The 27,063-nt window shown below is 40.4% G+C and overlaps 1 protein-coding gene across 4 annotated transcripts in view; it reads left to right on the plus strand.

The window, feature by feature from the left end:
• KDM3A (lysine demethylase 3A) overlaps positions 1–26,030 on the plus strand; it is a 46,697-nt gene extending 20,667 nt beyond the window's left edge. For 2 of the 4 annotated variants that reach the window (XM_007063710.4, XM_027826174.3), the window contains 17 exons: positions 1,854–2,413; positions 3,890–4,091; positions 6,680–6,894; positions 8,212–8,364; positions 8,556–8,651; positions 9,119–9,246; positions 11,899–12,082; positions 12,899–13,068; positions 13,933–14,169; positions 15,494–15,665; positions 18,002–18,092; positions 18,771–18,901; positions 19,772–19,891; positions 19,981–20,120; positions 23,286–23,462; positions 23,543–23,677; positions 25,318–26,030. In XM_007063710.4, the coding sequence (XP_007063772.2) occupies positions 1,854–2,413; positions 3,890–4,091; positions 6,680–6,894; positions 8,212–8,364; positions 8,556–8,651; positions 9,119–9,246; positions 11,899–12,082; positions 12,899–13,068; positions 13,933–14,169; positions 15,494–15,665; positions 18,002–18,092; positions 18,771–18,901; positions 19,772–19,891; positions 19,981–20,120; positions 23,286–23,462; positions 23,543–23,677; positions 25,318–25,413 (3,007 nt within the window). In that variant the 3' untranslated portion in view covers positions 25,414–26,030. Of the gene's footprint in view, positions 1–1,853; positions 2,414–3,889; positions 4,092–6,679; positions 6,895–8,211; positions 8,365–8,555; positions 8,652–9,118; positions 9,247–11,898; positions 12,083–12,898; positions 13,069–13,932; positions 14,170–15,493; positions 15,666–18,001; positions 18,093–18,770; positions 18,902–19,771; positions 19,892–19,980; positions 20,121–23,256; positions 23,463–23,542; positions 23,678–25,317 lie in introns of those variants that run through there. The other 2 variants (XR_005225259.2, XM_037898295.2) reach the window with 2 other exon arrangements.
• Positions 26,031–27,063: the final 1,033 nt, after the last annotated feature.

Consider the following 27,063-nt stretch of genomic DNA (forward strand, 5'->3'; position numbering starts at 1 on the left):
CATGTAAGTGAAAAGGCTCTAGCATTCTATATGTTCCTAAAAATAGCACTGTGGGTGGGGGAAGGCACTGCTTAGGCTTGTAGAAAGCAGTGTAGGATACATACTCACAGGGTTCAGGAGTGTCTTTATACAGTGCCTCACTGTCCACACTGCTGTTTATACCCATGCTAGAGGAATATTTAGTGTATGTACTCTACATGCTACCATAAAGCGTATGTGTTGTATACATACCCTTATGGGAGTTCCGTCTCGTATACGGAATGTTGCTAACCTAATTACAAATGCAAATACAGTCCAAGTGACTTTATTTTTTGGAGTAGGGGAGGAAAGCAAATTAATCAAGAGGTTTGTTCCCTGTGTGTAATCAGGCATATCTATTTTCTGATCCAAATAATCTTACTCATGGTAGCCTGGCAGATCCAATATAGAGATGTAAAAGCAGCTAGATACAATTAAGGAAATGACCAATGAATCAAAAGAATTGTTAAAAGTTCTGTTTGTATTGCATGGACGTGGGGATCTGGAATCTGAAAGGCTAAATTTATGGCACTATTAGTTTGAAATATATGTTGACTGAGCAAAGTAGATCTGGAACACACAAAGGTACTTGGATTTGTGCTGGAAATGGCCCACCTTGATTATCATGCACATTGTAGGGAGAGTGGTCACTTTGGATAAGCTATTACCAGCAGGAGAGTGAGTTTGTGTGTGTGTTTTTTTGGGGGGGGGGGGGCGGGGTGAGAGAACCTGGATTTGAGCTGGAAATGGCCCACCTTGATTCTCATACACATTGTAAGGAGAGTGGTCACCTTGGATGGGCTATTACCAGCAGGAGAGTGGGGTGGGAGGAGGTATTGTTTCATGGTCTCTGTGTATATGTCTTCTGCAGTTTCCACAGTATGCATCCGATGAAGTGAGCTGTAGCTCACGAAAGCTTATGCTCAAATAAATTGGTTAGTCTCTAAGGTGCCACAGGTACTCCTTTTCTTTTTACAAAGGTACTAAACATTCTTTAGAGTGTAACTGCACTTCAGTCCTGACTTAGTGTTCCAGGCATCAAGCTCTGCCCCGTCTCCCTGATTCTCCTGTCACAATAGGAGAAGAGTGCTTCTTATAGAAAATGGCATAGTAGGAAACAAGATTCTCTTAAGTGCTATTTAACATTCCATTATCCAGATTTAACCTGTTATCCATGCTATTTAAGATTACTGTAACTGAAAAAAAAATCTTAAAAAAAAAAAAAGCTTACTATGTGCATTTAACAGAACTTTCTGCTGAACCATTTTCACTGTTTTCCTATATAGCTTAATAGAGGGTGGTTGTGTGTGGGTTTTTTTAATATATAAGGCCAGAAGGGGCCAGTAGTTCATATAGTCTGGCCTCCTGTATATCATAAACCATTAGTGTTCACGCAGTTATCCTGTATTGAGTCCAATAACTTGTTTGACTAAAACATAACTTGCATTTAGCTATTGATCGTTTCCCATGTTTATGTAGGTCTTTCACATAGCAACAGTGGGGAGAGAAACACTATCTTTTTATAAATAGGTACTTGTAACTTCTGTGGTGGGGGAGGTACACAGTCAACAAGTTGGCACGGGAGCCCAGAAGGAACAGTAGTTGTAGTATCTTAAAATCCCCTTGTGGTTTTTCATTGTTTGTGTATCTCTTTTTAAGGTATTTGGTATGTGAAACTTTTCTGAATTCTTAATCTTAACTGCTAGCATCCATGATTAACTTCCTATTTTACCTATGTAAACTCTGGTTCCTTTGAAAAGCTTGGGAGAGCCGATGCATTCAGTTATGGTTTGAGTTTCTCTTTAGGTCTTATTACTGCATATTGTACATTTCAGCATTTGCAAAGAGAATTTACCAGAAGAACATCCTTCTTGTCTTAATACGACGGTGAAAATGTCAAAAGAAAATCTGACGGTCTTCCATAAAGCAGAGTTTCTATCGAAAGAACAAACTAAAACTCCTAATGATCAGAATAGTAACTATACCTCTTTGAAGACCTCAAGATCGCCATCTTTGACTGACACACACAATGAAAAACAAAGTGACTTGAAAAACGTCCACAAATCTTTTACCAAGCCAATGACAAACTTCCCAAAGGAGCATGTTCCTATAAAATCCACACAGGACCTAGACAGTTCTTCCAGAGTAACATCCAGGCTTAATGGCATATCAGAACTGCAGAAAATCTTTGATTGTAAACCCTCAACATCCGATGCTTCTGTTAGCCTTTTTGCTGGGCATGAGATTAAATTACAAAGCAGCTGCAAAGGAAACAAGGCAGAAAACTCCTTTTCTGCGTGTTCCTCAGTCAGAGGAAACTCAAATGAGATTTCATGTGAGAGAAATGAAAACGAAGGCTCTAGGGCTGGGAGCACCAGTAAAGTCCACAACAATGGCAAGTATATCTGGAGCTGTGATATCAACAGAGAATTATTGTATATAAAGTTGCTTAGAAATTTCAGAAAAATGTGTTAATAGGATAAGGAATCTTACGAAATTGCAGTCTTGATGTCTGAGTTAGTGAAACACCTAGATTTCACTTCTAGAATAGGAACTCAAGGAGTATGATGGGGGCTCCTAAAATTTATACCCAATTTTCAGATTATGTATACAGAGTAAGTCTTGGGAAAAGATATTTAAGGTCTTGATAGGATTAGATATGCATGTCATAAGGAAAAAATACTTTTTCATCATCGCAAATCTAATCCGAACAAAATTCTGTTAGGCTACATTAGGGAAGAAGGGTTGCAAAAGTGAGGATAACTTACGAATAGGGCTCCTACTCCATGGCAGAATGGGACCAAATGCTACAGCAACAATCCCTAAATTCTAAGGCAATGTTAATTTATTCTACCTTTCATTTCTATCCTTCCACACTCCCACCTCCATACACACTCATACGAGTCAAGCTCACAGTTGAAAATAATTCATTGACAAAATTAGTTGATGGGTTTTTTAGCTGTGCTTTCCAGGTGGCCCAGTTGCCACTCACTAAGGTCCTGCAATGTTCTTTAGAGGAACTTTTCTCTCCTTCCCACTCTGTGTGCCAGAGAATGGGGAAGCTTGTAGCTGGATTCAGTGACTCCGCTCCATGGACCTGGGCTGCTGCACTGTCCTCCAGGAAGCTTAGCTGATCATTGAGTTTGCAGTCAGACCACAGAAATCCAGCTCTGGCTCCCTGACCCCCTGTTGCCTGGCTTTGTGGAACAGGTCATGTAGTAGACACTGTGACTCAGTTCTCTGTCTTGTGGGGAAAGGTGCAGAGCAAGCAACAGTTGCAGGTGGATCCCAGCTGGGCATGAAGGCCGGGGGGCAGGGTGGAGGAGGGTGTCCTGAACACTGACTGTAGTAAAATACTGAATTCCATAATGCTTTTGAAAAATGTCTGACTGCAGCAGCAGAATTATGGAGTCACTGGGGATTTCACTGAGATGAATGGGGCAATTTATATCTCTCAGAAGTATTTCAGGCTCTTTGAAGACTCCAAAAGACATAGTTACATCTGTTTACACTCTGGTCCTGTGTTCAAGGTTGCAACTAGCTATTATGTCTGCAGAAACATAATTTAAAAACAAACAAAAGCTGAGGTTCTGGAATGCAGTTGTGTGGGAAGGGGTAAATTGCAGGGTTGTAACAAAAAATGGGTCCCTGACTATGACCTTATTGTCAGAAAACTTGAAAAGAAGTTTATGCTCTGTAATAAGCAACCAACTTCAAAATATGTTAAGATTAATTTGAGGTATAGGGTGAAAAGTTAAAGTAACTTAACAAAAGCAGCTACAGCTTTAACAGAGATGCATAGGGTAAGCGAATGGGAGTCTGAGTGACTAGTTGAAGTTGTTTAACCTGCACTATTTTTTTTTTCCTGCAGTAATTGTTCACAGGTCAGTCTTGACAGATGCTTGTAAAGTTAAGAAGCTGCAGCAAAGTGGGGAAGCTTTTGTGCAGGATGGTTCCTGCAATAACATTGCACCTCACCTGCATAAGTGCAGGGAATGCCGCCTGGACAGCTACCGGAAAAACAAAGAGCAAAAAGACTCCACTGTGTTTTGCAGATTCTTTCACTTCAGGAGGTGAGAGCAATTTTGAAAATATGTGGATGCTGATATTCTTAGCTGTACAAACAGATTTAAGATGACTCAATCAAAGACTTAAAAAAAAAAAAAAAAACAACCCTAAAGTTAGGCATAAATGGGCACCTGTCTGACTTTAATAATAATATAAAAAAAAAAGTGCAGAGTGCTCAGTAGTTTATCTTTAGTCTCTTTTAAATCCTGGCCTACAATGGCTTTGGAGATCCTACAGCCAATCACCTCTAAGTCACTGTTTCAAATGCATCTGAGGTCAATTAATAACCTTGACAGCTGTCCAGTGGCTTACGTGATACATACTGTGTTCTCAGTGTAGGATGGATTAATTTTAAATCAAGATAATTTAAATTACCAAGTGGAAAGTCTTAATTAAAATCAGTGATTTTAAATCAATGTTTTATTTTGTAATTGTTATTTTCTAAAGAAAGGTGCATTCTTATTGGGTTGGTTAGAACATGTTTATTTACAATTAAATAAAGCCTTTACACTAGATTTGGTACATCTTTTTGCTATTTAGGAGGGTATGCTATAGCTAGAGTAAGTTTCCATGGGTGAAGTCCTAAATATTTGTACTTTGAGAACTGAGCCACTCAGAACTCAAGTAGGGAGAAGCTATAAAATAGGAGTAAGAGACCACCCAGGTCAGCTCAGTGGATGATCCTGAAGAGATACATGATATCCTTCTATTTCTCCTTCTAATTGCCTTCTATGACAAGATAACTGGCTCTGTGGATGGGGGGAAAGCAGTGGACGTGTTGTTGCTTGACATTAGCAAAGCTTTTGATACAGTCTCCCACAGTATACTTGCTAGTGTAGACTAGCCCTAAGTTAAACCAAATGGTCACTCTGTCTGGTGTGGAACACCCCCCCCTCCCCCCCCCCCCCCCCCCCCCCCCCCCCCCCCCGGCCATGCCTGATCCAGAGAGGTTGAGTCTGTTACAGCTGCCTGCTTGGGAGCCTGGCTCTTTTATCTCAAGCTGTAGAGATTCATGCTTTGAGTTCCAGAGGTTCCTGATTCAATACCCAGGGGTGTCTGTCATGAAGGTGGTTGTCAGGAACTAGAGAAATATTTTTAAAGGACAGCTTAAATTTCGGAGTACAATTGGGAGGGAAGGTATAGGTTTTTTCTGCAGAAATGCAGACTATGCAAGGTTCCTGAAAATATCCCCTCTTTCAAATCCTACATAAATCTCTCCCCTTTCATGAAATCTTTCTATATTCATCTCATTCCCAATGATTTTGTCATGTCTGTCCTTACTAGTTTTGTTTTTCTTGTGTTAAACTTTATGGGGCATGGATTGTATCATTCTTTTGTTGCATAAAGTGACGCATGTGTAGTGCTGTGTAGAGAGAGCTCACTTTTTGATTAAATTTAAAAACAAACATTGAAGTCCTAGTCTCCTTGAATGAAGATTTGGGGCTGGAAAAATCTCCCTGTTTTACTGTTGCGTTACAGGCTTAATTTCCTGCACACCTTCTAGTGGAAGAAGTATTATAGCTCTGTGAGCTCTTGGGGAGGGAGGATTGAAGGGGAGAAGTAAGAAAAAAGTGTAACATGAGAACAAGACATTTAAGACCAATATTGCTTACTGGTGATTTAATAAAGGTGGCTTAATATTATGCCTGAAATACCACAGTTGTTTTAAAGCTAAGTAATGTTAACTCATCGCTTCAAGGTAGATGTTGAGATTCAACTACATTGAGTCTTTTCAATTAGAACTTTAAAAATGGTGGTCCCATCTCCTCTGTGTGGATGTTAAAGATCCCACAGCACTCTTAATTCATGGGAAGAGTAACGGGTAGCAGTTTTTTTTGTGTGTGTTTGTTTTTTTTTGCTTTTGAACTAACTTCCTTGCCATTTTTATGCAGCATATTGAGCACCTGTTGGTTGTTCCACCTCAGAAGCAGCTGTCTTTCACTGAGATTTCATGGATAGTTTGTAAAGGAGCCCTATTAATGAACACTTTTAGCATGTGATTTGTAAAGTTTTCTTTAATATATTTCTTTTTCTGTGTTGTCAATAGTTAAATATTTTTCCCCCTAGATTTTCCTACTGGTAAATCTAAATACAAAACCTTCTGGAAAGTAGACGTTCTTTTGTCTACTGACCTGCTTTCCAAGTTAGCCATAATTGTTTTATTGGTTATGTTTAAGATATTCAGTTTCCTGCTGTGTTAGGGTTTGAATCAAGTTTGAGCTGTGCACCACTAATACAATGAGAAATCTTTGCTACAGCCCTAAAGTGCATGTCTTATATTGCAAATGCATTTAAGATTCTCACTAATTGGATTCTTTAGATTTCCTGGCTTAAAATGCGAAGGGCACAACAAAAACTGAATTTCTTCCTCAGTGAGCATGGCTTAATCATGATTCTCTGACATAATAGAGAACACAATTTATCCTGATCTATACTAACCATTAAATCATATTCAGCATTGTCAGTTATCCTGTTAATTTCTTGTATGGTTGTATGCAGGTGTCTGGGTAACAGACTAGAAGAGGTGGAAATGAGCTAGTAGACAACATTTGGGTTTTTTGTTTTTGTTATCCCCATCCTCTCTCCTCCACAGGCTGCGGTTCAATAGACATGGATTGCTGCGTGAAGAAGGTTTCTTAACGCCGGACAAGTACGACTCTGAGGCTATCAGCTTGTGGCTGCCTTTAGCAAAAAATGTTGTGGGTCTAGATCTAGACACTGCAAAGTATATTCTAGCCAACATTGGAGATCACTTCTGCCGGCTGGTGATATCTGAAAAGGAGGTCATGTCCACAATAGAACCACACAGTAAGAGCAGCTCTTCTGAAATGTAACATTTAGGACTTTTCACTCAACTTTTCAAAATAGGTCTTCATAGCTTGTTTCCTGCATGCAAATTGATTGTATGCATTTGGTGTTGCCATTTTAAAAGCTTTATTAAATGTCCATTTTGATTGTTGGTGGTGGGAAGTAATAATATCTTTAAACTTGTGGATATGAATGTTAAGCAACTCTGTACTCTTGGACCCTTATCAGGATTCAGCTCTGCACATGAGTCTCATACTCTCAATTGGCCTGACCTCTCCTCCCTTTCTAGAAAAAACCTTGAAGTGCAGTTCTGTTATAGAAAGTGATGATGTAAAAATGGTACTTTTTCTACTCTACTTATCTGCTGCCTGTGTATATTCAGTCAGATCTACTAATTTAGAGACAAAATAAGTTTTTATTGCTTTCTGTTCTTGGTAGCAATAGGGGGCTAACACAGTTGAGTGATGTGGCTTCTGTTCCTTTTTGTATATCAAGGGCCTCATCTTGCTTCCATTGAAGTCGATAATAGAACTCTCATTATCTTCAGTGGTGCAGGATTGAGCCCCAACAGAATTGCCCTACACAGTTGCACCTTTTTTGAAACTTCACTGATGGCAAAGGACTAAACAGGTGTTGCTGAAGGGATAATTAGTTTGTGGAACCTCTACTGGTGCAGATGTGCATGAGGGAAAGAACTCGGTTCAAATTTCTGAGTCTATTCTGAGATTACACGACTGACAGCTAGAAAAAACTATTCTTATTTTACCTTAAACTGAGCATACTTTTTAAACTAGAAACCATGAAAAGACAACAAATATGGAACCCTATGGCATTTTACACATTTTACACCCTATGGCATTTTACTCCTCAGTGAAGAATTGCAGTTTAAGCAATGTCTTTTTCCTGTAGCTATAATTGTATAGCCAGAGGTGCAGCATGGGTTAAAGGAATGGCTGCATTGTTTCTCTTCATACATGTATATGTGCGCATGGCAAGGTCATAGTATCCATATGATTACTCTTTATTGTGCACCTTTGACAGCCTTGTTTGCCCTCTGTCCACTAATCAGTCTTCCCAGGATTTTTTCTTACATGCAAAACCTTGAATAGATTCAAACCTGCCTCTGAAGTGTTTCCTCTTCCTCCTCCGGACATGTAATTCTTCCTCTTAAAATTCTCCCCGAGATGGGGCAAGATTAATTCTTGAGCCAATGGGGGATATGTTATACTAATGTAATTATTTTTGAAGTATGTTAATCGAAACCCATAGGGCTGCAAGTTAACTCTTTAACTTTGACTAGACTGTCAATTACCACAGGACAAGTAGCCTGGAAACGTGCAGTTCGAGGCATTCGAGAAATGTGTGATGTGTGTGACACCACAATATTCAACCTTCACTGGGTTTGCCCCAAGTGTGGCTTTGGAGTGTGTGTAGATTGTTACAGGATGAAAAAGAAAAGCATACATGAAGGTGAGAATGTGCAGTGTCCTGCTTTCTTAAAAATGACTTAAGTTGTTGAACTATTATGTTAATGAATGGATAGGCTTATTGTAAAGCTCTTTTTATAAACTTGTATGCTGAAATTATTAAAGGACAAACAAGTGGCTATTCAGAGACTGAATGAATACATTAACTAGTCATTTTAAATGATTTGTTTGCAGATGGTGCATCTGATACTTTTTCCTGGCTTAAATGTGTGAAGGGTCAGTTACATGAACCAGAGAACTTAATGCCTACACAGATAATTCCTGGAAAAGGTATTCTAATAATTACTGTGGAAATATATGCAAACAGTACCAAGTGTTCTGTTGTTTACTCATATAGGGCCTGATCCAATGCTAGTTGAATGGAAAAGATTCCATTGACTTCAGTGGCCACTGGATCTAGTCCAGAATGCTTCTCCATAGACTAGGATAAAATGATTTGAGTAATAAAATTGTTCAGCCAGTTTACCAAGAAGCAGTGTTTAAAGACTAACTCTGTATTTTGTTTTGCTGGTGTTATTTGTGTAAAGTATTTAATTTTAAGTACAAAAAGTATCTTGATTTCTCTGAAAAAGTTAAATCCTAATAAACAAAGCATGAGTTAAACTGACACATTTCCATTTTGGAAATGCTTTCTCTCTTAACCGTCTTTTAGCTACAGAGTGTACCCACATTGAATCTTGATAGTCTGTATGTTTAATTTGGATAATATGAGCTCATTACTGATTCTTCTCATTTAGCTCTCTATGATGTTGGTGACACTGTTCACTCTGTAAGAGCAAAATGGGGAATAAAGGCAAACTGTCCTTGTGCGAATAAGCAGTTAAAGGCTCTATCAAAACCAAATCTGAAGGAGGATCCAAAACAGGTATTGCCACTGTCTCACGCTATATATATACACATAGTTTGAGAAACAATGATTGGGTCTTTCAAAGGTGCTCAGTGTTGGCCTGACTCTGCTCCCATTAAAGTCTCAGTGATAACTGATTTCAATGGGTATGGAGTTAGGTCAACACCAACCACTTCTGAAATCCCATTCTGTGGATTTGTGCAATATTAATGTGTGTGCATATTCACTGGTTAAACTTTCTTAAATGTACTAGCAAAATGTTTAGGTGTCTATTTATAGGGACCCATTTTTTTTTTTAAGATAAGTGTCCAGTTCTTTAAAGGCATTGAGCGTTCTGCGGCTCTCTTCGACTGACTGCTAAAGGAAAAGGAGGATTGTACTGAAGATATTTTCAAGAAACTTCTAGACTGGAAGGGTGAGGGAATGTGGTGGGGTGCAGAAAGAGAACAGAGGAAACTCCTTGAGTCCTGGAGACTTAATGACAAAATAATGCAACAAAGTAGGTTAAATCTAAAATAAGCAGTTCAGAGGAAATTTGGAGTTCTTAAAAATATTAATCTGTTTAAATTCCTAGAAGATATGAAAATCTTTCTTCAGAGATTCTCGTATGCCTTATAAAACTCCAGTAATGGAGTCTCTAACAAGAATTTTAGGCTAACTAGATAACAAATAAATCTTAATGGCTGGGATATAAGAGAGAGCTTTCCTATAATTAAAACATAGCTTTTGTTTATGAAAACATAACCATCTTATTGAAAACACAATCCACAAAGCTAGTCCTTTTTTAAATTGCATTATACAATTTTAGTCTAGTTTTGAAGTACTCTGTTAAGTTTTTAAACACTTACAGGTACTTGGGAATAAATTAAATGCTTCCCTTTTGGTAGTGACCTTCTGAAAGTTGAGTAGTTTCCATACTACATATGAAAAATATTTAAATTTATCATGTTTTTATTGCTAATTGGACTTGTGAAATAATCCCCCCCCCCCCCCCCCCCCCCCGGCATATGTTACTTGGCAGGGTTGATGCTAGCAATCGTCTTCCCCATCCCACTCCCTCCTCTTCCCCCTCACTCCCCCCCCCCCCCAAATTGCCAAAGGCCAGCTCCACAAATGGTGTAAATCAGCATAGTTCCATTGAAATCAATGGGGTATCTGGCCTTTGGTTTTGAGGATGTGGTAGGCAGAAGACCATACTTAAATTATGGCTTCTACAAGCAAGTATTAAAATAGGTCTGACTTTTTGGTTTTAAACTTAAAAGCAGCATGAACTTCAGAAAATTATTTTAGCCTTAATACTCTAGGGCAGTAGTATGTATTTGTTTTCTCTCTGGCTGGATAAGGTGATGGCCAAATCTTGGCGGGCCAAAGGGCTCTTTGGGTGTTTGCACACTAGCAAAAGCATGTCAGTTAATTATTTGCTTATGCAACATAAAGCAATCAATAAGTGCCTGTTTAAAAGTGTACCACTATACGTTGAAATGTATCAATAGGGTAGCTTCAGTGTGTTAAAAAGGTAAATGAAAAGTTTCTAAAATAAATGCAGGTGAAGTCTGTTTATCTATATGGCTTGTGGGACATCTGATAACTGGGCATTCAGATAAAGGAAATGATATTTTAGCTGCAGTTTCACAGTGAAACTTTTTAGTCACTGATCTTAATGATACTCTATTGGGAGTGGAAATGTTTGATATTCAGTTAGCCAGAAATCCTCATGAGCTGAATGAGCATTGGGTCCTCCGTGCTCGCTTGGGTATTCAGGATTTTGGGCCCTGAGGATGGAGGAGTAATTGTAGGAGACAGGAGCATCCCTCGTACAGTTTGAGCAGGGAGCAGTGGGGGAGGCCCAGGGAATCAGGGGGTGACTCCCCCCAGACAGAGCCTTTCTTATCTCCTGCTTCCCTCCGGGAGCTGTGCTGTAAGGAAGGCCCTACTACTTAGCTCATGGTCTACTGTCGGCTCCAGCCCCTATATTCCCCTGCAGCATCCATGTGCTGACCTGTTTCTGAACCCCTCCTGCCCGGGCCTAGCATGTATGGGCTCAAAGGATACTTTGCAGCTGTGAAGGGAAAGCGGTTATCTCTCAGTATAGGTGCTGAAGCTGCAGGGGAGGATTTTCCATTTGTTCCACTTGGTATCTATTACTTCCTGCTCCCCACTGGGGGCTCTGTTGTAAAGGCATTCTCCCTTCCTTCCCGCCACATCCAGTTCACCAAGGCTTCTGGTGTCTTTGGCCCTAGTGCTCCCTGCCAGGCAGGCCTTTTTACTCCCTGGCAACAGAGGATCCTCCAAGCTGGCAGGTGCTGGCCTCAGGTGCATATGCTCAGAGGTGGAACAGCAGTTGTGTAGCAGGGTGTGCTCAGACGTGTGTCAGCATGGGGACATTGCAGCTGGGACTAGGCAGGGGGAGCACATGGGCTGGAACTGCTGGGAGCTCAGGGTGGAATTGGAGCAGAGTAGTAGGCTATCCTTAAAGCAGAGCCCCTAGTGGGGAACAGGACAGAACTGCTGATGTATAGCGGGCGGGCCAGTTGAAAACTGCTCTAAGGTGTCAATAACAGATGCCAAGAAAAATATTAAGTGATAGGCTAGGTTGCTATCTCTGTTCCTCCATAGACTTCCTCTGTGACTTTGGGCAAGCCACTTAGGTGTCTTCAACTTGTCTTGCAGAGTTTACTCCCCGGAGAGAAATCCACACTTCAGCATAATTTTGTCCTAAACCCATTAGCCACTAGCTATGATTCTCCTGTAAAACCAACATTTGGAAGTAAACCAGTCTCTTCAGTAAATACTTCTCCTTCCTTAAGTTGGCTGGCTAACCTAACAAGTGGAAACGTGAATAAAGAAAATAAAGGTAAATGTCATATATGAAAAACAACCTTCCACTGCTACTAGCTAATTGAAAATGTATAATATCAGACCCATCTGCAGAATGGGGTGGGGGTTATGGTGGCTGGCTGCTGGTATAAGTTTAATAAACCAGGTAAAAAGACTTGTGTATTTTAAAATGCCTAACCACCTAAGTCACTTTTGAAAATGGAACTTAAGTTCCTAAGTCATTTAGGCATTTTTGAAAACTTCACCCATGACACTGGATTTTTCAAAACTGCCTAAGCACACTAGGTACCTAACTTGCTTAGGTACTCGTGAAAATTCACTCGCTAGACTGTAGTACTCTGCAGCAATACAGTGGAAGGAAGTAATGAAGACTTCTGAGGAATAAGTAATAATTTGTCAATTCAGGTATGGTGCTAGTTTGGGGAAGAGAACAGATTCCCTCCTGCTCCCAAAAGGAAATGGAAGAGGAAGTGCACAGTTTCAGATACTTTAAGACATTAGGCAAGTCTGAAGAGTCTAATGATCTTCTTAAATTGGCAATGAGCAAAATATTTGTTTTATACTGGACTTGTTTACATTTCACCCACAGAGTTTTGTCTATCTGTTTTTAAATTCAAAACTACATAAGGGGGAAAATGTCTCTTCCAAAAAGGAATAGTATTTTTTTAATGAATATAGTTGAAATGTAGTGTGACTCGAAGATGGTTTAAAATGGAATATATTGGCCATATTAACAAGTAATTTTTTTTTAATTGATATAAAACTGTGCTTCAAACTCCAGAATATACCTGCCTTGGTTCAGTTTCAGTGGAGTTTTACCTCTCCGTTTCAGATAAACTCCTCGCGTCCACTTTAAAGAATGAAAACAAACCTCTTCAGACCCTTCCCACTTTCACTAAACCCCCTACAGCCCTGCAGACTTTCAACAGTGCAATACTAACACCTGTGAGCAACAACAACACAGGTTTCTTGAGGAATCTGCTGAACTCTTCTGGAGGAAAGGTATATGAGGATTTTTGCAGTGCTTCTTCCTTATTGTGGTTTTAAAGCCAAACTGTGCTGGAAGTGTATAGTGAATAGGAACCATTTCACCAGGCATGTGCCAAATTAAATACATAACCATCAAAAATATTTTGCTGGGGAAGGCCATCAAAAATACATTGTCTGGCTTTCATCAGAGGCATCCATATGGAGGTGCCTAGTTATAGCCTACATAGAGTAGTGCCACAACAGCATAAGCTTGCCAGCTACCCTTGCTGTGTCTGCTGCAGCCCATACACCTGGAAGGATAGAGCCAGAGCATCCAGCAGATGCACTTCCCTGGTAGCCTCCAGGAGGGCTCTGAAACGACCCCCAGCTAGAGTTTAAAGCTGCGTTCTCCATCAAGTGACTTATTTTTTTTCTTTCAGATGCATAGTTTGCAAATTACTTCACCCTGTCCCTCCAGGTGTGAATTAAACCCCGTCTGTAACTAATTTTGAAATAATGGGGGAAATATTTAAACTGGGTTTCAGAAATGCAATCTCACTGATTTCAGATCACTAACTTTAAATATAATCCTAACTAGGAGCCACGCTCCATCTTCTTCAATGGGTTTGCACAGGTATAAATAACAGCAAGTCTTTCTACAGTATTTTAGTATAAAGCTATGTCACTTACATAATTAAGCATAAACTATAAGGAGACTATTATGCCTACATAATATAAACGTGGGCTGAAGTGAAAAGGAAGCAGTTGGTGGCAAAAATATGTAGTAGGAATGTTGCATGACTTATTAAAATCTCTGCAGAACAATGGCATCTTGACATATGACTGCAACAAAAGCATATATTAACATTCACTTTCTCTTCTCCCTCTTCAATTCAGACAGAAAGTGGGCTCAAGAGCACTCCCAAAATCCTTGATGACATTTTTGCATCGTTGGTGCAAAGTAGAACTCTCACAGATTTGCCTAAGAAACCTCAAGGATTAACTATAAAGCCTACTATATTGGGTTTTGATACACCTCACTATTGGTTATGTGATAACCGCTTGCTGTGTCTTCAGGATCCCAACAATGCGAGTAACTGGAATGTCTTTAGAGAATGCTGGAAGCAGGGACAGGTATTTTCCTCAAGATGTTTTGTTTGTTTCCTGCACACTCACATTATCCTTAGTGGGCTAATACAGACTATGTAGATTTTTTTTTTTTTTTTTTAAATGGCCCTTATAGTTGTGGTATCTGAGCACTAGTCAACAGAAAGGATTTTCTAAATATAGAATGGATGTTCTCTAGTGGCAGAGCATACAGCTGGACATTCAGCCTTGGTTCTGAGATTGATTATAATTTCCAGTTAGTAGTGCAATGTATGGCATGCTACTGTGCCAGAGAGCATGGACTATTGTCTAGTGGTTAAAGCAGGGTGGGACTGGACTTCAGACTTTTTTTAGCATTGCCACTGACAAATGATGAGGTGTCAAAATTTCTTTGCTTTCGTTTCATTATCTGTTTAGAGGGAAATGATTATCCATAATTGCTTCCCTTACCTGAGTGTTGAGTGAGTTCGTTAGTGCTGAGCTCCTTGCATAGAAGAGGATAAACTGTATAAAATACTACTTCTGTGCATTTTAATACCTCTTGCTGGGATATATTGGTGGCTCCTGTTGTGACTCTGGCTTTCTTGTACCAGATGGAGGCTGTCCATCATAACTTGTTTGATTTACAAAGACAGGACAGCAAAGTTGTCTCTAAAACTATATATAAACCTTTATTGGGAAGTGGATTACTCACCTTTAATACCCATCATGTCCGGTTCATAAGTCTGGGAGTTGACACCCAGAGTCACTTATGAAAAACCGCTCACTTAGCAGCAATGATCTCTGTCGCTGTCTTGTGGCCAACTTTTTTTTTTTTTTTGGTCTTCTAACAGAACATACTTTTTCTGGTTGAGAGTTAAAATTTGCGTGAAAGATTTACTACTTCTGTTTTCCAGGCAACTTAATACACTTGAAGTTTTTGTAAGCTTTAGAAACTACAACTTAACTTCTGAAAGTACAGCATATGAATGAATTAGCAGTTTTGTGGCTACTGGTTCCTCCTTTATTTCCCTCAAGTATGGATAAGATTTCAAACTACAAAGCAGCTTTTATAACATGTACAGACTACGTAAATCTAGCATGGCAGCTGAAATAATGGAAAGGCATTGTAAATTCTACTAAGTATATCTTCACGAGGTACCCATATCCTCAGCAACACTATAAATAAGATGTTAGAGAAAAGGTATAGTTATTTTAAAAAATATTTTCAATTTTTTTCTTACTAAATTTGGTATAATCTCTATTGCCATTATAATTCCTGTATGATGAGGCCCTGCAGAAATGCTTATTAAATCTTAAAATATTCTGTATTAAAGAGGCATTAATTTTCTCTAATTCATATGTCTTTTAGCCTGTGATGGTGTCTGGAGTGCATCACAAACTAAATGCAGAGCTTTGGAAACCAGAATCCTTCAGGAAGGAGTTCGGCCAACAGGAAGTAGATCTGGTCAATTGTAGAACCAATGAAATTATCACAGGAGCTACAGTAGGAGACTTCTGGGATGGATTTGAAGATATTCCAAGTATGCAATGTGAAGTCACTTATATTCTATTGTTTTGCCTAATGGATACTAAGAAATATGGCAAACGGAAGAAAATATCCTGCTTTCCATTCTTATTGCTTGCTTTACTCCAGAATGTCAGACTTGTTTATCTTTGATGCCTCTGTAAGGGGAATATGCCGTTCTGTCTGGCTTGGAAAAGTTCCAAGTTTCAGAGTTTGACAAATGGTTCATCTTCCCCATGCTCCAGTGTAGCATGCGTGTCAGTGCTCTTTACAGATGCACCTTGTGAAATGCACTGACCTTGTTCCTAGTCCTCCATACTAAGAGGAAGATATTTCTTCAAAATTTCCTTTTTGAGGGCTCTTTCTTCAGCGTCCTTTTTTTTTTCTCTCTCTCTCTGGCAGAGAGAAGGTCTTTGGGGGAACACTTCGATGAAGTTTGAGTACTCCCATAGCCTAATTTACATCCTTCAACTGCTTTACCAGTTGAATGGAATCTGGATGATTAAAATATAAATGTTGATGCTAACAGGATGGTTGAATTGGCTTTTTGAACCCCTAGAGAACTCTTTTTATTCCACATGTTGCACTTCTAACTGGAATTACTTCTGTGAGCCATTAAATAAAGCTTGTCTTGGACTTCTAACTTCTAATTTTTCAGTATTCCGTAGTGATTAAGTTGTCCTGTGGCCTCATCTTGAATTGATACCAGAAGTGGTGTCTTGAATTCCTCATGAATTTGACTATCCTCTCCAGGTGTACTTCCTAAAACCTCCTTCTCACTTGTGGGAAACTAGACTTATACAGTAGATGTTTGAGGGTGCAAGGGTCTTCTGCTTTTGCTGTTTGAATAGGACTAAAGCAATTTAGAAAGCCATCTATGTTTTTAGTAGCCCTTAATCAGTGTAAAGGGAATGCATTTCCACTCAGTACATCTAAAGTGCATTGGGCTGTAGGCTGGACATTGTTAAACACTGGTTAGTTTGCTCTACTACTGGGGTGGGCAAACTTTTTTGGCCCGAGGGCCACTTCTGGGTATAGAAATTGTATGGCGGGCCATGAATGATCATGAAATTGGGGTGCAGGAGGGGTTTAGGATTCTGGCTGGGGGTGCAGGCTCCAGGGTGGGGCCAGAAATGAGTTCATGGTGCGGAAGGGGGCTCTGGGCTGGGGCAGCAGGGGTGGGGGGGGGGAGAGCAGCGGGGGGAGGGTGTTCCGGGCTGGGACAGAGGGGTTCAGAGGGCGGGAGGGGGCTCTGGGCTGGGGCAGCAGTTTGGGGCACAGGTGCAGGCTCCGGATGATGCTTACCTCAAGCAGCTCTCGGAAGCAGCAGCATGTTCCCCCTCTGCCTCCTACACCGAGGCATGGCCACTCGGCTCTCCTGTGCGCTGCCCCGTCTGCAGGCGCTGCCCTTGCATCTCCCATTGGCTGTGGTTCCTGGCCACTGGGAGCTGTGTGGGCGGCGCTTGGGACGGGAGCAGCATGCGGAGAAGAGCCCCCTGGCTCCCCCTTTGCATAGGAGCTGGAGGGGGGATATGCCGCCGTTTCTGGAAGCTGCGCAGACCACACCCTGCTCCCCAGCAGGAACTCAAGGGTCGGATGCAGCCCACTGGCCGTAGTTTGCCCACCCCTGCTCTACTAGAATTCAGGTTTCATCAGTGGTCTATCTACATAATGTCTCCATCATGAAAATCCGCAGGGCTCTCTGTCTGTCTCTCTCTCTCTCTCATCTAGAGCTGAGGGTTGCTTTGCGAGGACAGTTGTGCATTACTTGATTAAACTAGAACTCATCAGAAAAGAATTGTGCTGCTTGCTAGGTTCCCACAAGTGGAAACAGAGGCCACTTCAAAGAAAGAACATTTAATTCCCATAGTTGTTGTGGTTCTTAATGTGAAAATGCAGAATCTATCCACCTCCCCCATCATCTGCAGAGTTAGATTCTCTTAAAACTGTGGCACTTGGGGGAAGAAACTTAAGCAATGGGAGCTGGACAGTACATTTCTAACCTCTGTTCAAAGTGTCTGATGCTAGGAGAGGTTGCTGAGAGGACACAATAGCCACTGATTTCCTGAAGATTCCTGAAATTAAATTGCAGCTGGGATTGGATGGATAGGGAGGACACACCCAATTTCTGGAAGAACCAGTTGCTATTGTAAGAAACTGCTTTTTCTGGGACACAAGTCAAGGAATTTTCCAGACAACAGTGTCATAGGAAAAAACAGGGCCCTGGTTTTGCATAAATGTTTGTGGCTACAGTGTGCTTGTAATGTGTGAGACCAGATACCTTTGGATGGGTTTTCCATTATAAAAAGTACAAGTTACAAGAAACTAATACCTGTAAACTCTTAATCATAGGCCGCCTTAAAACAGAAGGAAGGGAGCCAATGGTGTTGAAGCTTAAGGACTGGCCTCCGGGAGAAGACTTCCGAGACATGATGCCATCTCGGTATGAACTTTTGAAAAAACTATTCCTTGCATGGTTGATGCACCAAAGACATCACAGAAATCACAAATGCTATTGGCCTCTGAAACACCTGATTCAACTCTGAGCAGTGACTGTCGTTTATGCATAAACTACATCTGTTTCTGTGAGATGCTCAGCATGGTTGAGTGTCTGAGAAATAAGCTTTGCTATAGATGCTCATGAATATACAATAGGTTGTATTTGCATCTAAATTAACCCTTTGCTGCTGATTGATAAAGTTTAGACTTCAAAAAAGAAAAAATCCATAACACTTCTCTTAGTTTTTAGGTTCTGTCAAAGTGTACATTTTTGCCAAGTTTAAATTCTGGACCAAATTTAATCCATGCCTTGCCTAATTTGCATATTGTACTTAATGACAATAGAGATAATTGGCCAATTACTTGACATTAGGGGCTTCAGTGTTGAGTACATTAGTATAATTACTAATATATCTTAAACTTCACATATCTACTGCGTTCCTATGTCTTATCTAGCTGTTTGTTCTCCTGTTTTCCCATTTAGATTTAATGAGTGCATTGATGAAAGAATTATACCCCTTGGCTGGGAAAGAAAATAATGTTGGTTGTAGTAATTTTAATAAATCTGTCCCTAAAATATTTTATACTGTTGCCTGATATTAATGGAGTTGTATTACCATAGGTTTGATGACCTGATGAATAACATTCCATTGCCAGAGTACACTAGAAGAGATGGTAAACTCAACCTTGCCTCCAGACTTCCCAACTATTTTGTTCGACCAGATTTAGGTCCTAAAATGTACAATGCATATGGTAAGTAATCCTGTTAATTTTGTAGCTCATACTTTCCATATATTCCAGTAAATGTTAAATTCAGAATTAAGTACAGACCTGTAATCACAGACAATCAGATTAGTCGTTCTGTCAATCCAAATTAGGTGTTTGATCTTGGTTCCCTTTTGTAAGAACTAGAATTGCTCAGATGAGTTACTGTCAATATCCATCAGTTGATCTCTTGGTTTGTATGTAAGTAGTCACTTTTATCCTTAGTTCTCAAGAACTTCTGTGCATTCATTCCACTGTCCTTTTAACGACACATCTGCCTGTTCTCTTTGTTACTTTATTCCACCTCTCCATGGATATTTGCTTGTCCTACGTGTGCCCACTACTTCTGCCCAATCTTTTTGGAACTCTTTTTTCCTCTCAGCCATAGCCTCCCTTTTTAATCTCTCCCTGAGCCCTTCTTTCCTCGACGTGTGTTTAAAACAGCTCTCAGACATGGTTCTTTCAGAGCCATGCTTGACAAATTTTTCGTTATGGGGGTTGTTAGTATAGCCGCCATACTTCATAGGAACTGGGTTGTTTCTGAGACTCATACTGGGCTACATGGCTATAGAAACCCTGTACTAGTAAGTCTTGAGCATGGCTTCTGTACATGTTAGCCATGTTAGGCATGAAGGCAAACAGCGTGTTAGGCCAGAAGCCTATTTTGAAAATGTATTTTTTTACAATTTGTAAGTTGATAGTGAGGCCGGCCTTGGATTCTGTATCTCTGAAAAACAGTTTGATACTGTAATCACATTAACAAACATTGTAAACATTGCTTTTCAAATACAATTGCTTCTGAAAGTGCATTTTTCTTTATTGGCTTATAAATATGTTGCATATATTTAAATTTTCCAGGTTTAATTACACCAGACGATAGAAAGTATGGCACAACAAACCTCCATTTAGATGTGTCTGATGCAGCTAATGTTATGGTTTATGTGGGCATACCAAAAGGGCAGGTCAATCAAGAAGAAGGTAAAACATTTGCTCATTGAGATCAGCCGTGTGTACTCAGAGGCAAAGCCCTTCAGTTAATTATGCATTCACTCTTTGTTCTGTAACAGAAGTGCTTAAAACTATACAAGATGGTGATTCTGATGAGTTGACAATTAAGCGTTTTATAGACAGTCGAGAGAAACCTGGAGCTCTATGGCACATTTATGCTGCTAAAGATACAGAGAAGATCCGGGAATTCCTTAAAAAGGTAGGTTAATGTTATGCTTAGAAACAAACTTACACATGGGGAACAGAAATGTGGTGATAGAGAGCTCTTCAATCTGACAAAACTCTAACAAGATCCAATGGCTGGAAGTGGAAGCCAGACAAAACTAAGGTTAAAAAGAAATGCAAATTTTAACTGAGAGTAACTAATAGAACTGGGCAGAGAACTCCCTTTCATGGAGAATTTTTTGATATTTTGAAATTGAAATTTTGGTTTAGTTTCAATTTGGAACACAAAACAAACGCCTGGAAATTTTCTGCAAGAGGGAATGGAGCCTTGGCTCTGAGGCAGCCAACCTGCTGAGAGCCCTGGTGTCTCCAACTCCAAGGCAGTCTATAAGGCAGGTTGCCAGGGAGCAGGACAGGTGAGCTTGCAGGAATGTAGGCAGGTTCTGTAAAACTTCATAATCAAACTTTTTTTTCTCTGCAAAATAGCTGGATTTTGCTAAAAGCATCAAATTCTGATGAAAAACTGCTTCAACAGAATTTTTCCAAAATCTAGTAATTAACCTTTGGAACAACGTAACTGAGGGTTATAGTGGATTATTGATTACTGGGAATTTTAAAATCAAGACGTAGAATTATATCCAAAGAGATGCTGTAGTTCACCCACAGCTGAATCAGTAATTGATTCAGGGAAGTCCTATAGCCTGTTATGCAGAAGGTTAAACTAGATCACAATTTTCCTTTCTGGCCTTAGTCTAAAGTTCATTTCATGTGGCATGTGCTGCAGGGGCTCTTGCACCAAGAATGGCCAGATTGTGTGATGAGTTAGAAGAATCTGGTGGTAGATGAGCAGTGGGGTCAGAGGGGAGAGTAGAAACTAGCCCAGGAGGTAAGATAAAGGAAATCTGAGTGTTTTGTGTGTTTTTGTTTTGTTAAACCGTGTTTTCAGTGGATCCTGAATTTATGGCATTGTGTGAGGATGGAGATATGATCTTAAACTGACACTCTAGGCAAGAATTTCAGTAGCCAGGCTCCACCCTCCTGACTACTACAGTGTGGCTTGAATATATTATAACCTTTAAGAATCTTAAAAACTGGTCAGCTTTTAAGTCTGCTGTTAGCTGATGTGTAAAGGATTAAAACTGGAGGGAGGGGCATTTTGTAGCTGTGTCAGTCCCAGACCCTGCCAGAACAACAGATGCAAAACCTACACACACATCTCCACTGCTACAATGATCAACCCACCCTCCGCCCCCCACAACCCACCTTTCAAGCTCCATGGGTCCTGCACATGCCTATCCCAACACAGGGTGTACCTCATCCAGTGAACTAAATGTCCCAGTAGCAACTATGTGGGTGAAACCAGACAGTAACTATGCTCTTAAATGAACTCCCACAGGAAAACAAAACACAAAAACACCCTCTCACTTGTGGATGAACACTCCTCCCGCCCTCTCCAAGCGATCACTATATGTGACTTATCAGTCCTCATCCAAACCCCCACAACACTTGCAAAAGATAAGCCATAACTTTGCTGGACACTAAAAATCGACTGGATTTATGGCTTATTACAACAATCTATAACCCACTAACAACCCCCCTGTTTCTCCCTATGACTGGAGAGGTGTTAACGTGCCACTTCACCTTGAATTGTCCCTTGAAATATGTTAACTACTTACATTAAACAATCTGTTCTGCCTTGTATTAAGCTTCAACACTGGGTGAGGCCAGGTCTACACTACACACTTATTTTGGCATAACTACGTTGCTCAAGGGTGTGAAAAATCCACACCCCTGAGCGATGTAGTTATACTGACCTTAACCCCACATGTTGAAAGTGCTATGTTGGTGGGAGAGCTTCTCCCACCGACATAGCTATCGCCTCTTGTGGAGGTGGAGTTGAGCCGACAGGAGAGCAGTTAGAGCATCTTCACCAGAAGCTATAGCGGCACAACTGCAAGTTTGTAGTGTAGACCTGCTCTGCGTTTCCCATAGCTGAAGAAGAGCATTGTGTAAGCTCGAAAGCTTATCTCTCACCAACAGAGACGTGGGGTGGGTGAGGTATTAACACTGGAAGGGATAATTAAATTATGCAGACTGAAGAACTTTGTTTCTGCCTATCAGGACTTTGTGTAGGTCTTGCAAGACGGCTTAATTAGTGGGCTCAATTCCAGGTGTAGTCCTGTTTGGTAATGGGAACAAAAGTAAACCAGATGCAAAGCTTTTAAAAGGGAGGTGGTTGAGTCAGCCAAATGATTGGAAAGTATTATGTCTTGGTGAAAAAGACCTTGGAAGAGTGAAACTTCCAAATTCTGATGATGGTTCTGGGCTGTTCTCTTGGAGAAATAAACTGCTGATAAACCTACACACTGTCTTATTCATAAGAGATGTGAATGTGGGGATCTCTGACAGGCTTATTGGTAGGGATCAGAGAGGCCTAGTACGCCAGCTAGGTTTAAGGGATGTTAATGGCAAATAAGTACACTGCTTCTACCTGGGAAGTTAATACTTCCACTTCATTTCAGATGACCTTACAAAACAGTACATAGCTCTACCTTAAATATTTGTATGAGAAGACCAAAGAGGTAGATTATAGTACATATCATATCTTATTTTCTAGAACAAAACCTCTAATCCCATTGCTACACTGGTTCCCTCTATGGCCTTGGGCAAGTCACATGAAGGACGCAGAGGGGCTCTCTGTAAATGAGATACTTGTCCTTGTCACAGAAGTGTAGTAAAGATCATTAGCAAATGCTTTCAAAGCACCATAAGAATACCAAATCTTCTGTATTATTAAACAGACTGTCGTAATAACCTTTAGAGCTCTTAAAGTACTGGAGGATGAAACTTCCATTTTCATTAGTGTTTATAGCTAGTACTCAAGTATCAGGGGGTAGCTGTGTTAATCTGTATCCACAAAAACAACAAGGAGTCCGGTGGCACCTTAAAGACTAACAGATTTATTTGGGCATAAGCTTTCGTGGGTAAAAAACGTATGCCCAAAAGCTTATGCCCCAATCTGTTAGTCTTTAAGGTACCACCGAACTCCTTGTTTTTATAGCTAGTACTGTAGTTGAACACAGATACACAGGTCAACTACTTAATGGTCTGACTTTCTGTCAAATACAAGAAGTGCACATTGATACAGTATTTGACATCTTTTTGGATAGTCACTATCGTATTGTGACTATTTGTTCAGGTCTCAGAAGAACAAGGTCAAGAGAACCCCATCGATCATGATCCAATTCATGATCAGAGTTGGTACTTGGACAGATCTTTAAGGAAACGTCTTCATCAAGAATATGGAGTTCAAGGCTGGGCTATCGTGCAGTTTCTAGGAGATGTAGTTTTCATTCCAGCAGGAGCACCGCATCAGGCAAGAACCAATGACACTATTATTGACTTGATAATTTTAGACTTCTAGATATGTGACTGATACCTTTGTTCTCTCCTCAGGTTCATAACTTATACAGTTGTATTAAAGTAGCAGAAGATTTTGTTTCTCCGGAGCATGTCAAACATTGCTTTTGGCTCACTCAGGAATTCAGATATCTGTCGCATACACATACGAACCATGAAGATAAACTGCAGGTAATTTATCAATTTTTAGTTTTATATTAAAAAAAAAAAAAAAAAATTTAAACTACATATGTTGGGTTTAATAGCAACTGCATATTAATGTTACGTTGAGTTGCACTTAATGCAGGGGTGGGCAAACTATGGCCCGGGGGCCGCATCCGGCCCTCCAGACATTTTAATCCAGCCCTCAAGCTCCAGCTGGAGAGCGGGGTTGGGGGCTTGCCTTGCTCCACGCGGCTCCCGGAAGCAGCAGCATGTCCCCCATCTGGCTCCTACGCTTAGGGGCAGCCAGGAGGCTCTGCATGCTGTTCCCGCCCCAAACACCGCCCCCGCAGCTCCCATTGGCCAGGAACCACAGCCAATGCGAGCTGCAGGGGTGGCGTCCCCCCTCGGGCTCCTATGCGGAGGCCTGCTGCGGCTTCTGGGAGCCGCTTGAGGTAAACGGCCTGCAGATCCTGCATCCTTGACCTCCTCCTGGGCCCCAGCCCTGATGCCCCTCCCACCCTCTGAACCCCTTGGTCCCAGTCCAGAGCACCCTCCTGCACCCCCAGAACCTGTACCTCCCTCCTGCACCCTGAACTTTTTTTTTCTAGCCTCAGCCCAGAGCCCACACCCCCAGCTGGAGCCCTCACCCCCTTCCGCACCCCAACCCACAATTTCATGAGCATTCGTGGCCCACCATACAATTTCCATACCCAGATGTGGCCCCTGGGCCAAAAAGTTTGCCCACCCCTGACTTAATGCATGTTAACAGAATGGTTTTAATTGATTTTTAAATCAAATTCTGAAGAATAACTCTTCAGAAGTAATTGAATTTTCTGTATAAGTTTTGTGGAGGAAGCTTTTTAAAATTTTGCCCTGTCTTCCTCATTTCTTTGGTTTCATGGAGCTGAAGAACTATAGTCTCCCCTAATTCCAAACTTCTCTCACCAAACTCATATTTTGTGATACGATCATAAGCCAGTCTTGAACTTTTAAAAATGACAGTTATTTCTCTAGTTTGAAATAACCTAATGGAGTCACACTGAGATTAGCCAATGAAACTGTCAGGGGAGAGACCTGGGGGCTCTGGAAGAGGACATACAGCATTGATAGATTCAACCGCACCTACATTCCTTTCATCAGTTGCCATCTCAGTCTCAACTGTTCCCCCTCCACCATCCATGTCCTGTATATCTCCGTCCTCATACTGAACAAGTACTATGCAGCCTTAACTCTGGCCATACCTACAATACACCATTGGGTTCACGTGCAGATTCAGTTCAGTACCATACATAACTAAGTGAGCCAAAATATAGAACAGTTATTAACATGAATCATCTAGTCATTGTTTGATACTTAGGAAAATATCTCAAGTAGCCACTTATACCTGATGCCATACCTCATCTAATTGCACACACCAATACATAGCCACATACAGAAGTAAGCAGAATGGACTTTATTCAGGCTACACCAACCTTCAGTTAATTGTTGAAACTTGAATGTACAGCCTTAAACATGGTTGGAGTTCATGGATGCTGCTTATTTTGGAAAAAGTCAAAGTCAAAACTTTTTCACTCTACAAGAGGCTAAATGTAAAATCTTCGAGACTGACTAGATAAGTGCTTTAGCTTTGCCTCTTTAAAGTGGTTAACTTCTTGTTTTCCTTCTAGGTGAAGAATGTCATATACCATGCTGTTAAAGATGCAGTTGGGATATTGAGAGCTAATGAATCCAGCCTTAGCAAACCATCAAGTGGAAAGCCTTAACCATGAACGGTGAAACTGAAAAATATTGGCAGCAGTTTAAACTATTCCATCAGGACCTCCTGTGGATGCTGAGATTAATTGTTACCTCATCTTCCTTTCAGCAGTACCAGAGGATCATGGTACTTTGTTCTATGTATTTGTCTAATGTTTACAAACCTGAGATGTATATGTAGTAGTAATAACATTAACAGACTCTGACATACTGTGAATGCTCATTTGCAATAGAATTTTATAAGGAGAAACTCTCCAACCTGTACAAAGATACGTCCTGTAAACCTTACTCTGGAAAATATGTACACTGGAAATTTCCAAATTATCCATTTAAAAAATGTTAATCAAGACATGATGCAAAGGTCATCAACTTTTTTGTAATTTGCTTTTGGGGGGAGGGGACAGGAGGAAGTACGAAGTTTTGATTTAATAGCCCACAGTAAGTGTACTGAGAGTGCAGTTCTTAAGTTTTTACATTAACACAGAACTAGCATCAAAAATAGTATTAAAACTAGTGTATATTGACAAGGATGGGGATTAACCATCTTCAGGTAAATGTGTTTACATTCCTAAATGTAAAATGAAAAGGGCATTTTTCATTAAAAATTCCTGTTTTGAAACTTTGATTTCCAGCTTAAACTGGTATTTGTACTCTTTAACTCTAGGGTCTAATAGCGAATACTATTATTTCTGTTTTAAGAGTGTGTTCCTTTTCCAACCTCTTCTGTTGACCCTCTAAACTGACTACCCTGATACAATGCTATTAAGTTAAAAACAAAAAAGGTATATACAAAAGCAAGGTGTTTCAGGGTAGAAACTTCTACCTTGTGCTTAAAGAAGTCTGAACTAAAAGCCTAGGCAACTGGAAATTAAATTGCATTTAATAGCACTTTTACAAACTTGGTTAACTGAAGTTTGATTTAACTACTCTTAAGTTCTTATTCCAATACTGTTACTGTAGTCTCTGCAATAGAATGAGATGTGAATTATCTATCCCACTCTAGATCATGTCAAAGTGGTTTTCAAGGCTGTATTTAAAAGAGCAGGTAGCCTCATGAGGGCCCAGGCTGCGGGGCTGGTTCATTGCTGTGTAGACTTCTGGGCTTGGGCTGGAGCTCAGGCTTTGGGCCCTTACTACCAATTGCTTCATCCCTCTTCTTCCAGGCAACCCTTCAGCTGCTCAGCCTCAGTGTTCATAATGCTTCTCCACTAAGGTTCTCACTACTTTGTCCAATAATTCCTTCCCCTTTCCTCCTTTAACCCTGCATCTTATGCCAACAGGTTTTTTTTGGTGGTAGAAAAAAATATGGCACTAATACCTATTGTCACCCTGATCTGTCTCTCTACTGGATCCATTTTCCCTACCTGTTTTGATCTCCGATTGTAAACTCTTTGGAATATGAACTACATGTACAGCTCTTGAAGAAAAAATGTTAAGTGCTTGTCAGTCTTGATGCACCTGCACCATATGCATTGAGGTGATCATGAAATGACAGATCTCCTGAGTCTGTTGCTCTTACTCCTTCCTTTCAGTAGACTAAGAAAATGGACTTTATAAAGGATGATTTTAACAAACTCAAACTGGTAGGTTTTTTTTTCTTGCCATGTGACCATAGGGAAAAAGGAGTGCAGGAGAACTGTCAGTTTCTTAAAGAGATA

This window comes from Chelonia mydas, chromosome 4 (genome assembly GCF_015237465.2).
Source record: "Chelonia mydas isolate rCheMyd1 chromosome 4, rCheMyd1.pri.v2, whole genome shotgun sequence".
In the NCBI taxonomy this organism is placed as follows: Eukaryota; Metazoa; Chordata; order Testudines; family Cheloniidae; genus Chelonia; species Chelonia mydas.